Genomic DNA, 13688 nt, shown 5'->3' with positions numbered 1-13688 from the left:
TCAGTGACACTTACAGCACGTCTCATATTAATGTACAGTCCAGATTCTCCTGCCTGTGCTGCAGTCTGCAGGGAAACCAGCAGCCCACGTAAAGTCACAGTGGAGCTATAGTGAAAATCACAATTATTAATAGATGTTCAGTCTCTATTTTCAGATGTTATGGATGAATGACCATAATCTCTCAAACCAGTAACCAGTAGAGATCTTTCTGAAACACTTTACCAGTTCAGCGTGTTTCTCATTTGTAGAATAAAGAACTGTTTCTAAAACACTATTGGCTACATGACATTTGTGAGGTTCAGAGAAAAATGAAGTTTGAACTTCACATTTAAAAAGTAAAAAAAGTAAATCAAGATTTTTTGAAGATATGTATTGGATGCCCTCCAAATTATAGGTCACAGCCCAGTTGAAGTGTTTCTACCCTAAACCACGACTCTCTCTAGTTGATGGGTCGGCAGCTGTGGCCACAGTCACTGCCCACTCCCTCCTGGCTTCCACCTCCTCTCCCCCTTTTAACCACAGCCAACCCTTTTTCAGCGGCCTCTCCCAAACTTCATACTCATACTTCGTTAAACGTCCCTGCAGTACATTATACAGTTATCTTAGCTCCACCTCCAATCATGAGTGATAATAAAAGTTATCTATTGTTTCTACATTCTCATATACTTTCACAACAGTAAACCACTAAATATGTATTTCACATTTCTAGATTCTTGCTGTTGTTCAACTGTGCAAAACATGGAATGAAACATAAATATCTAAAGCAGGAACGCGTAACACATGTCTCTGAGAGAAGGAAATATTTTTTCCATTTCCCTTTGGAAGACACGTCAGGTTTTATTTATCTGCTCGTGGATTAAATGTGATATCTACAGCATTTTTCCCACATTCCCATGACAGGAGGAATTACATTATGTAAGATGAGTGCTGGAAAGCTAAGCAAGTTTATTTGCTCAGTGACAAGTGGAGTCTTTTCTACTTTGAGTCTTTCCATTTCATGCCAGACCATGCTTCTACTTGCTTTGTGTGTGTTTGTGTGTGTGTGTGTGTGGTAAAATTAGTTCCATCTCATTTTATCTGTTATTGTTAATGCATCAGAAATTATTTAACAATTAAATATATGCATACACTCTTTAACACTCTTTAGGGGCCAATCCTGTATCAGTACATTTTCTTCAGTGGAGAGAGAAAGAAGAGCAGAGATGTTGAGGGAAGAAGTGAGTCAAGAGTAAATCAAATTTTCTTATTGGATCAAGTTTCATTAATAAAGGAGAAACTACCGAGGGCCCTTTGTTTCATTCAAGGTCAGAGACGTCAGCTCTGGACACAGACTCCTCCCACTTATGTTTTCAAATCCATCTCTGATTTGAAGTCAATGCTAGAGTTTATGTGTTAACCTTTAATGGCCGACGTGGGCTGTTGAAGGTTGAGAGTGTGAGATGGCTGAATTTACACAGAGAAAGGCCAGGGGACTTAATCATAATCATCAGCTCACTCCACTCTAAAGATTTCATATGTGACCAATTACAACTTCTCGCTTATAAGAATGGAGCCGTTTGTAGTCAGAGAATACTTTGGTATCAGCGTGGCGTGCTGGAGGGAAACAAGCCGCCTGTTTGCCAGTGACAGGTTTTTAGAATTCATATCATTTGTTGAGTATTCTAATTAGCAGCTTGGACAGAAACATCTGGACGTTATTAGCCTATAATGATTGTCACAATAATGATTCACACAGGAGCTCAGCGTCGCTCAGTGAGTTTTCATTAATGTTTCAAAGTTGCGATTGTTTGTTTTATTCTATTGGATTATTTTGTCAGATGAAACTTTTTTTTTTCCTTGGTATTTGGAATATCTATTAATTAGATATCTGATACTTTTCCAGAAAATGTTTTGTGTAAGAGAAGCCCGGGGCCTCCACTAGGAGCCCAATTATTATGAGTTTGGAGATGTGTGAGAAGATCTTACAGAGCTCCAATGTTGAATTTGGGACGCTGACAAACTGAGAACATTATCCCTGCGACAGCAAAATATGGAGTATCTGTTCAACCCACCTCTTCCATCGTCCATGTCTTTGGCATTGCGTCCTTTAAGTGCACGGTTCCAGTTGCTGGTGTAGTCTCCCCCCCTGACCTCTCTCTCCTGGCTCCTTTTCTTCATCCAGGGGGGGCCAAACCTCCGGCCAGACTTGCGCGTCTCTTTAAACACTCTACCCGTGATGGTGTGCCCTCGAGTGTCTGATGATGAAGTCCGGCTGCCCATCTCTGCAACTGCCACAGTGTCCCGGCTCCCTCTGCCCCCAGGGCCGCTGTCCCCGACGAAGCCAGAGTGCAGGAAGACGAGGCTCCCGGCGGTCAGATAGAGGAGGATGAGGGAGAAAAATCGGACAGGTTTCCTGCGGAAATAGCGCTGTATCTTCAGCAGAGCCTTGGCCATGCTGCCTCCCCCTGCCTCTCAGAGACCCTCTCACAGTGATGAAAACTCATAAAGCAGAAGAATCCACCAAACAGCCCCACTGGGCACCAACAAAAATTAAGAGTATCTCAATCCTGTGCAAGGTCATCCAGACAATAGCATGACTATTCTCTCATGTGTGCCTCTGCGGTCGAATGAAAGATGCTTTACACTGGTGCACTGTGCAGCCCTGCTGATCGTGTCCACATCAGAGTCTCTCTCTGCGTTCCTGCTGACAGTCCAGCCCGGAGAGCCGGCTCCAGGGCCACAGCATGAAAGGTGAGCGTCTCCTCGTGAAAGATGATCGCTCCACACGGCTCTCACTCCAGTTATCAGCCCACAGAGATGCCACACCAGCTGCGCTGCTGCACTTTCTCCCACGCTGAGCAGAGGGAAGAAGGCTTTCTTTACCAGCTGAGCTCAGATCCTTTCACCTTTGTGCAGACGACTATTCACTCAGACGATCCGGGAGAGAGAGGGCGTGACTCACCATCTGGAGTAAATACACACACACACACGAGAAGCGCACACAAAAGAAAGAAAAGTTACACATCTGTGTAAATGTTATCACATGTGGAAAATGAGAGATAAAACAAGCAAGTTACATCAGAATGAAGACTACTAAATCTAAACTGATCCAAAATGTAAGACTCTATTATAGTTTTGTTGACGTTTCTTGTGAATTTTCCTCACTTCTGTGTATTGTGTCAAACGCACAATATTAAGAACACAGGGATATTAGAAAAGCAAAACAAAAAATTGGATTAAAAGCCATCAAGTATCTGGAAAAGGATTTCAGTTGGTTGGCAAACAGTCAGACGGTTCCTCATTATCTGAAATTAATTAGATGAAGCTGAGAGGAGAAAAACAGAAACAATGTTCTTCTCTTCGATGTCTCTGGGAACTAATGAGTGTGGGAAATGACAGACATCATTCAAGATAATAATTAATGTAAATATCTGTGACATAAAAAAAGGCAAACGTGCTCAAGTGAGGTTAAGTCAAGTTCACTCATTCATCAAATCTAGAACAAATTGTCTTTTTCTTATTCTAATTATATTTAAATGTTAACTTTGATTATGGCATTTTTCCTAATGGCTGAATCTGGACTTTGCATTCTGTCAGGAGCCTCAGTCAAAGGAGTCTCTGTTCATGGACCAACCCAGGAGGCTACAATTGGAAGGTAAGGCTACACTCTTCGAGGTCAGGGAACTTTCCCTGAACATTCAAGGTGACGCTCGCCCCTGTGGCTTTCTGTCTGCCTTCGGACAAAACTGCAGAATACCTGTCACCTGAAACCTCAATGGCCACCCTCGGCTTTCCGCCCCCCTCTACCTTTCCCTCCGCTTGTCTGGGAGGAGTCTGGGACCCTCAAGGAGAAAGGGATCACGTTCTGCTGACGTGTTTCAACCTACAGCATCTGGGCACAAAGACAATCCTCATCCTGTCTGACTTCTCAAAACTTTGACCTTGTATCTTGTTCACCCACTTCTTACATTACTGATGTCTTTGTCTGCATTTAAACTAATGTTCAAACACAGTGTTCTGGCGTATAAATGAAGGATGTTGCTGCCGATGAATCAAAAGGTCACAGAAAACGATATAAATCACACGACTGGGGTTGAAAAAAAATATGTTTTTTAATTGTATTTGTCCATGTCCCATCTACTAACATGGAGGCGGATGGATTTATGACATGTACTAGGGCCGGCCACCAGGTTTTCTAGGTTGTCTTGGTCCCCGCAACAGGCAACATACCAAAATATCAGAATAACCGTGGTGTTTATAGATGTTGTCATAGCATTTCTGATTATTTCCTTCTGAGTCTTTATGCTAAGCTGAGTTAATTTAGCTGCAGGCTCAAGCTTTACATTTCAAGGAATGTAAACAAGTGTGGCATTGGGCCTTTTCCACTCATTTTTCACAGACTGTTACTTTTGACATCACTGTCTTAAATGTCAATGCATCTCAGTGCTCGTCATTCCCACGTGCGGCCTCTTAACACAGAGTGATTAATAAGAATGTAGTTACAGAGTATAATAATTCTATATATTGTTTTTTATATAGCTTCACAGCTGAAGGAACAATATTGAAAAGCGACTCCTTGGCTCAGTATCTTTGCTCCTTTTCGATGAATAAATTAGTCATATTTCAAGGCGAATGACATACAGTTACTCTCCAACAAGCTAGTCTTTGTTTCAATATGAATAAGTCATTTGCCTTAGAGAGACTGTATCATATCTAGGTTAGGTTGCCTACATGGTCACAAGGTCTAGATATAAAAAAAAAATGCAGATCTCAGCAGGCTTCTTACTCCTGATGCACTGGATGGGAACGTTAAACATGTGCTGGTCAACCATATGATTCAGAGGCTAGAAGGTCACGAGCAAAGAGAGAGCAAAGCTGATTGCACAGGTCGTGTGATGGAAGATAAAGCTAAACATTAGTAAGGTGCTCTTATTCTAAGAGCTTAGTAAAGAGGTTTATAAGGATGAACCGATGGAGATATAAAGAGGCAGCACATACCACACCTACTGGGTCTTACACGTGTAATGGAGCCACACAGGTTAATTGCTGGTACTCAATAATTCATAATCCTCCTACTTACGAAGATGAAATTGAACTCTACTCATTGAGAATTTGAAAGTTCAAATGACAAAAACTGGAGAGTGGATATATAGACTTGTTGCAACTGAGTGGCTCCTTCATGTTGTGTGAGGTGAAATGAAACAGGTTTATACTGGTTCTCCAGTGTCAGGTCAATTCAAATGTCTATTGGTGATGACACTCGATGAATAGGGAAGAGATCTGAAAAGTTAATACGGTTGAATATGTTCACAAGATTTCATGGCCAATCTTTTCAATAGTACGTCACTGCCGAGAGCCAACAGCCCCTTTATGACCCACATTAAAATTCCCTAACCAGATTTTCATTTGGATCAGCCACATATTACAAACTAATAAATATCAGTGCCCTAAATATGCCTGATATAGTTTTTCTTGTTTTTGAGTAAGCCTGCTGACAGAGAGACCAACCAATACATCAATGAAAACATAACCTCCTTTGTGGAGGTAACTGTTCTCCCTGAAGCCGGTAGGTGAACTTCACAGAAAGCAGAAGATGAAAATCAGGAATGACTCTAGTAAACAGACCGAGGAGGAGGAGGAGGAGGAGGAGGAGGAGGAGGAGGAGGAAATGCAGCAGACGAGAGACCACAGCAGTCACTTAGGTGGAGTTGACATGAAAACACAGGTTGACCTTTAATTCACATTCATATTTAATGAGCCGGCAAATATTTAATCAGAGTGGATTCAGGGGAGGAACCATCATAGTTAATCGTTGGCAAGCAGCTCAACAGGCAGCTCTACCTCTCGGTCATCCATAAAAATTCTTCACATCCGTCATGCGACCATCGATAGAGCAACTACAAGACGAACTCTGGTCATTAAAATCACAAGGTGCTCTATTTGTTCTAGGTTGAATAAAGAACAACACTGAGACGACAGATAATGTGATAGGAGGTTATACAAAAAGGAAACTTTATGCAAGATGGAAAAATACAATGATAAATGTTGCTGGTATTAAGTTTTATCTCCTAAAAATATCAACAGGGATGAAATCTAGAGGCCTGATATTTAGGGGGTGGATATTTTAATGAAGAAGATAAAATATTCACTTTTATTACTGGGTCCTGCTGATATGATCAACTTCCTTTGCCCTATCTTCCTGTTGCCAAAAAATATTTTTCCTCACCACAACCCGAATGATGTATTTTAACTGCTAGACCTCTGAATCTCCAGAGCAAATCTCCCCCACAGTTTGTTTTGGTTGCTGTGTTTTCACAGTGATAAAAGTACAGGAAAGCAACAGCACAGTGAACAGTCAGTGGGGTTATGTTTACTCCATGGTGAAAGCCGCAATGATAGTCATTAACAGTGGGGTCCTATAGAAGAAACGCAAATTTGTGTAACAGAAACAGTGGGTAACAGTGGCAGGAAGAAGAGGTTATCTGGTGCCCCGGTGCTATTTGTGAGAAAGGAAATCGTCTGTTAGCCTTCAATCCCATCCGGTAAAAGTTCTTCACTGTGCTGTAACATGTAGGATGTGCTGGGCTGTTCAGCAGCAGAGGGGTTAACGGCATCAGCAGCAGCAGCCCTGACCCTCCCCTCACCCTGGGGCCTGTCTTTCCGCTCTCCTGGTGTGTTTGGCCTGCCTGTGCACGTTAGCCATGTTTGTCAAATCAAATCAAACTAAAGATCACATTCCTCCCCCGGTAATAACTCTGACCGTGCTTGCGTTCAAGTTTACACAGACTGTTACGTGCCGTCGTACTTGTGAAGTTGCCCAATGCTTCATTAGAGGTCCAGAGGAGAAGGCAGAACCACCAGAAGGCAAGCAGGGTGCTGAGAGCATCTCTGAATAAAGACTAAATATATCAAATGCATTAAATATGGAAAAAATGCGTTGAGGGACTGGGTGTAACAGAAAATGTTCCTGAAGACATCTGCAGCTCAAATCAAAAAAAGAGAACTCTCAATACACCATGCCAAACTTCTGCTGCTCTGCAGAGCGGGTTCAAATGGCCCTCCCAGTGCAGACGCCAACTCTTAGGAGGTCATGACCTCTGCAAACGAGCGAGTGTGAACATGACGGCCTCCAGTAACTTCACTATCAAACTGCCAAAGCAGTTTCTTAGCTAACATTTGGCAAAAGTTACCATGGTATGCACCGCGGCTCTGGCTTCACATGCCTGCGTCAGTGATTGGCTTATTGCCCTATAGGCTTAATTACAGATGGACACTGAGAAGGAAGCTGAACAACAATGATGTGTCTGAGTCTCTGAACAGATACAGATCATATGAAGCTGGTAAAGCAGTTTTAAAACTCCTGAAAGCAGAATATTGTTCTTCATTATACTCTCTCCTGCGATTATGAACCATCTATGACACTATGCACTGTCACTGTCTCATTGTTGACATCTAAAAGTGCCACTTAACAGAGCAGGAGATTAAGTTTCTAAAAACAGATTTCCATTACAGGCGTTGTCGTTTGCAGTATGTTATCTATCCGTAGGTTATCTGTTCTCTGTAATCTGTCAGATAGTCAAAGCTATGCTGCAGTTGGTCGAATAATTAGATCTCATCACCACAGCTCTCATTGTGACCTGCTGAGAGATTAATGATACGATTCATTTCAGATTCAATTAAAAGATATTTTGTTATTTCGATTTATGAAACCTCTCAAGGCTAACTACTAAACTGTTGAACCAGTCTTTGTTTAGTTTAACTAAACAGTAGACTGTATGAATATTTGCAAAGAGGTTTCTTATATTTCCACATAGGTCCACGCATAGGTCCATGTAAGACAATACAAATACTATGAAGCTCTATTGAGACTCTCTATAGCTAGAAATGTGTTCAAACAGTCCTTTACACTTTCAGCTGTAAAAACAAAGCAGACAGACATATTTCACCACCAAACGGTCTGAGGTTTTTTTGTGAATTGTAAAATATGGGGTTTTAAACTCCAAATCCATCGGCACAGCGCAACTACACAGTCAAAACACTGTTGGTTCTACATATTTTTTATTCCTTCAGCTGCGGAGGAGCCAAACATTACTTTAGGACGGGACGGGACTGAGAGTGGATATAGAACTTAAATAGCACACACTGCAGGAATCCCACACATCTGCATTTGTCTATTATTGTATGTATAAGAGGCACCAAGGTGGCCTTTTAAAAATCCTTTCTTTTATATACACGACCAATCATGACTCAGACATTAAACCCACATAATTAAACATACATTCATTTATCTGGCGCATACTTTTACAATTTATTCTTGTTTGGCTCTAATCCCATCCACTAACATGGAGGAGGCTAGATTTTATGACCTATACTACAGCCAGCCACCAGGGGGCAATCGAGACACTTTGGCTTCTCATTTGGGGAACTGTCTGTCATCGATCTTTATACACAGTTTATGGTCCACAGCATGAACAATGACAGGATTAACTCCTAACTTAATGAAGGAATAGAGCATGCAATTGCTGTTAAGTTGTACAGACACATCATTTCTAGGACTCAGAGTCACAGTCATTAAGTGATTGCAGCGTTGGCCGTGTTTGTGACACCCTCTCAAAGCCTGGTGGTAATTACAGACAGCGACCCATTTGGCATTGGAGAGACTGACCAGACCAATCACAGCAAGAGTTTTAAACACAACCTATGAAGCTATTAAAAAGAATAAGCCCAGGATGGCAGGGAAAAGCTCATTGTAATCCTGATAATACTCCATGGTCCATTAAGCTCAATGGTGACCTTTTTACTCTGAAAGAGAAGAGGTAAATTAAAGGGTCTAAAAATAATGTAATCCTCTTCTTTTACTGGTGCACAGTATTGTTAAGCAGCAGTGATGTAGTGACTGATGGTCGTGGACATTTCCACCGGGGCCACATGATAAGCAAGTGACACAGTCAAAAAGGAAACGGGAGTGAAGGAATAATACAGCCATTGAGATTGTGGACACAAAGCAGCAGAGTTCAATTAGGCATGAGCAAAGCGACAATGACCGGACAAATCATTTGCACATAATCTGAATCAGCAATGATGTTGTAAGTGACAATTTCGAGTTTCTTTGTAAGTCTGAAGGATTGGGAGGAGAGAACAAATTAGAAAAATGGGCGTTAGACCACATTTGGGGAGTGAAAAGATGAAAAACCTTTTAGGAGTAACAGTCAGATACTAATGATGCACCACTAAGCTCCAAACAGACACTAATTTCCAGATTCCTGCTGTGCACGTTTCAGACCGACCCTCAGTGGCTGCTGATCCTGTATCCCACTTGGCCACATTTGGACATTTGAAAAACAATCACTTGAATCGGTCCCCCTCTAACGGCTTCATAAAAGAGGCAATTATTCTGCAGCGGGGAGGTGCTGTCAATGGGAGATCAAATGATGTCTTCCACTATCCAACTTCGACAAAGCTCCTCATTCAGAGCGCCACAGAATATCTGCTGCTCGGGGGGGGGGGGGGGGGGGGGGGGGGGGTTCTCAAAGAGGAAAAGGAGGTTTTCTCTCCTTCTCCTCTCCCACCTTCGATGAGCGCAAACAACCTCTCGGTTTTAATTAAAAGAAAATTCTGCCGGCTCAGTTCTGCTGTGAATCTCTCTCCTCTCTGCTTGGATAGACTTAAGAGCGGATTGCGAAGGGTCTCTGTGAATGTTTAGACGTTGAGGAGAAGGAGGAAGGATGGAGGAGGGGGGTGAAATAGGAAATGCCTCAGTATGGAACTTGAAGCAAATTTCAACAGGCAGACACATCTTAACAAGTGACAGCTACGAAATACAGTTATTTATTAACTGAGAACAAGGCACTTTCTTTTTCCATGTTGGACAATGACCTAATTTTCTCAAAGCCTCTATAGCAGAAGAGAGTGGGTGCATTACTCACTTATATTTTGAACTGCTTTCATTATATTTGACATTAATTTGACTGCGTATTTACTACTAGTTCACCACTGTCATATTAAACAGGCACTGTCACATTTGCTCAATCCACACAACAGATTGCGGTTAGGTTGCAAAGTGTGATTGGTTGCATTACGGTTTCCTGTTTAGGAATCCGTCTCATATCTCAGGATGTTGAGCAGGTTGCCACACACGGTCAGTAAGCACAGGTTTTGTGAGCTGAAACACATCCAGCACAGGACTCCCTGTGAAACCCAGCACTCTGATTCTACCACGTTCTCTCTGATCAGGGTTTTTTATATTAAGAGTCGAATAAAAGAGGACGTGGAATGCTGATGGACACACCTTCCTGTAATCAAGCCTATTACTTTGACTTTACAATGAGCAACTTTAATGTTCAGTTCAGTGTCATTTCAGATTTAAAAAACCCAATGATCAGCACACAGGAAAATTGGCTACATTTAGCACTGATGATGGGGGGTGCCAAAGACAGAACAAAAAGAGAGTAGATATTGCTCTTAGATGCGTCAAGTGGCCAGAAATAGGCAAAATGTATAAATCTGTTATCTTATGCTGATTTTGTACGTTTGCCATAACAAAGGCTGTGCATATTGCATAAGGTGATAATATATGAATAACTTTGTTTACAGCTTTTTGTGATGCCGAAAAAAAACAGCTGATTCAAAGCACCAATATAAAGGTGGTATCATTTTTTTCATCACATACTCGGAAATAGTTCAATAACATACTTCACAAAGCACTGAGTCATGATTCAAAATCCCACTGCAGCAAATTCTTAACTCCAGTTTCCAGCAAATCACAAATATTGACCAAACCATTAGGTGTAATCGCTGAAAGGAGTATCTTAATTTTACATTTAATAGTTGTGTAGTTTCATAATCGTGTAGAATCAGCGTTGTTATTAGAGGAACTAATTAATAGATTCCCTTTTGGGCTGATGGGCCGAACAGAAACGCATTCGAGAGCGAGGGGAGATAGATACACTACTGTGGGACGTGCATGTGAGCTCCTGTGTCTGCGAGCACCCACTCTGCTAAAGTGTCCTCGGGCAAGTAGCCGAATCCTCCAGCATCGGTTTCCTGCAGCTGACCTTCTCCATGACCTTCATCAGTGGGAGAGGAAGACAGGAGCGTTTTGTATTTATTTCAAAACTGTGTAAAGATTTGTGAGTCAAATACTTGGCCAGAAGATTTTAAGATTAAGATACATTTATTTGTCCCAAAGACATGCACATGCACACTCATGCAATTGTAGGGAAATTTAACCGCTGCTTTTAACCCATCTGGTGCAGGACACACAGAGCAGTGAGCAGCCATGTACGGCGCACGGGGAGCAGATGTTGGGGGAGTAAGGTGCCTTGCTCAGGGGCACTAGACAGGGTAGGGAGAATCCTCTTGGATTTTTGGACAGATGAATCCAGGTTCGAATTTTTGTTGTCTCTCCGTGGAGTCGAACCATACACCTTTTCTGCGAAGACATGGTTGTGCTTGAAGGGATCAGCATTGATCAAATCTCTGTTTCCTCTCGTTAGAGTCCTGCTCTTTCTCAGCTCGTAAACCTCTGCCTGTTCTCAGATGTAAATCTTACACAACTGAACTCATTTTCACATAGAAAAACCGACGCCTCTTGGCCTTATTCATTTATTGTGGATTTCAGCTCATACTGCCAACCAATTCAGCGTTTAAGATTTTCACCAATGCAAATGCTTGAGAGCTCAGTACGTGTGCGACAAAGCTGGGAAAAGAGCGGATTAGATTAGAGAGGCTACTAAAGATGTTGTTTGGAGGAGCAGGGGGGTCCGGCTCACAGCACCACATGCTGGGATCACTTCAGACAACACAAGATCCTGAGACTGCAAGCTGCTGTCTCAGTGTGAGGCCGTTAAACACAAGATATTTAGTAAAACAGTTAAGTCTTTTGTATATTCTGGAAAAAACAAAGGTCATCAGATTGATTTAATCACGCCATGTGATTTCTGTTTAAAAAAAACACCACTTGTTGGCTGTTTAAGATGCTGCCCATAATAACTGCAGCATTTGATTCCAGGCAGAAAGTACAGATGTTCTTTCTGTACTTAAATATCATTGGTAATGTGGTTAATAATGCTTAATGTTATTTTAGGATAGCTATCATATTATTGCATTGAGACATTAAATTGTGATCATTGTGTTTATCACCTGTAACAAATGAAGTATTCTCTATATCGATACATGAGTAGATCTGATTAGTGATATTAAGTATAATATAAAGTGGACTTAAGCACAGCATTAACAAGAGTAAACGTACTTTTGTTATTTTCCAACAGTGACAGTTCGTTACACTAAGGAATATATACATATATATATATATTCCATATATATATATGATAAAACCTTTCCTAATAAATCTGAAGAATGTTGGTAATATTTGATTTAATGCTGATTTGAATACAGAATAATTCACTCTAAGATACTGTTACAGTTTCAGAAATGGAAATATAAAAAGCAGCAGAGTTTTTCTACTGACTGTCGCCTTAATATTTCAACATCATGCACTCAAAACATGTGTTTGGAGTCACGAAACAAACCTTATTTTTCCTCCGCAGGAAAAATGCTCTCTTACTGTCAGTATGCAGTTTACTGTATAGCTGTCACCACCCACACAAACAACCCCCAGCTGAATTTTAAGCGTTCGGTTGCCATGCTTGTGGAGCTGTTAAGGTCTCTCTGGGAAATCAACAGGAACTGAAGCGAAGGAAAACCACAGGTACAACAGAGAGAACTTCTTCACAAAAGATCATGAGTGAAGAACATCACAGACGTGCTGACTCTGTTCAGGCTCGTTTGTCACTCCGAGTGTTGTTGTGCACAAGCTATTTAGGTGTTTTTGATGAGCTGTTCAATGTGCACAATCACGCAGGCCAGCGAGCCGGGTGCACTGGTGTGGATGAATTCATTTGAGGAACATGAAGTGAGTATGTAGCTGGGTGCTCTGTGAGCATGCCTTGTAGAATGTGTAGTGAACCATGGGCCACATCAGCATCACACAAATCTGCCTGCAAAAGGTCGAGCAGCACCAGAGGCCTGCTGTCAACATATCCTCTCCAATTAAATGTGAACATCATTACATCATTACATAAAATTGCTTTGTCATGGCAATAACTGTGGTGGAGGTATTTGCATCTCTCAGGGCATCCTTCTCGATTATTTTTCTTTAAAGTCACATGTACTTTGAAATGAGCAGGTTTATTGTATGTTTAAGCCAAATCTTGAAGTAGTGAGAGTAAAACATACTACAAAAAGTTTATTTTGGGCTTGAGTTACTAAGGTATTAGTGTATATATATACTGTACTTCATGTAAGTGTATATATATATGCATATATTAAATACATGTGCATGTGTTATACATATGTTTGTATGCTTTTCAGGAAATGTTAATGGAATTTTTGTCCTATTTAATTCATTTCAATTGAGATTATTTTATATTTTCCATTGACTCGTTTAAAGATTTTTTAACACAGTTAAAGAAAGAACTTAATGTTTGCTCAAAAATGTTCTTTCGTTCACTCTAATAGAAATATTTTAGAGAACGGTGTCAGAGCTGTTGTCCTCAGTAACTTACATGACCTGAAAATCCAAAGTATATTTAGATAGAGCAATTTCTGCAATATTGCAAAGGTTACACGTACATTCGTACACATGGGAGAAAAGCAATTTCATGTGCCTACGTGTCTGTGTGTGCATGTTGGAGTGTGCTGTGTGATAG

General features: G+C 41.2%; 1 protein-coding gene across 1 annotated transcript in view; it reads right to left on the bottom strand.

Moving 5' to 3' along the window:
• Window positions 1–13688, bottom strand: part of wscd2 (WSC domain containing 2) — a 40733-nt gene that overhangs the window by 11452 nt on the left and 15593 nt on the right. The window contains exon 4 of the mRNA XM_062382196.1: window positions 2052–2944. Coding sequence (XP_062238180.1) covers window positions 2052–2433 — 382 coding nt within the window. The 5' untranslated portion in view covers window positions 2434–2944. The remainder of the gene's footprint in view (window positions 1–2051; window positions 2945–13688) is intronic.

Source organism: Platichthys flesus, chromosome 3, assembly GCF_949316205.1.
Source record: "Platichthys flesus chromosome 3, fPlaFle2.1, whole genome shotgun sequence".
Taxonomy (NCBI): Eukaryota; Metazoa; Chordata; class Actinopteri; order Pleuronectiformes; family Pleuronectidae; genus Platichthys; species Platichthys flesus.
Note: the sequence above shows the minus strand (reverse complement) of the source record. Positions and strands in the feature narration are given on the sequence as shown.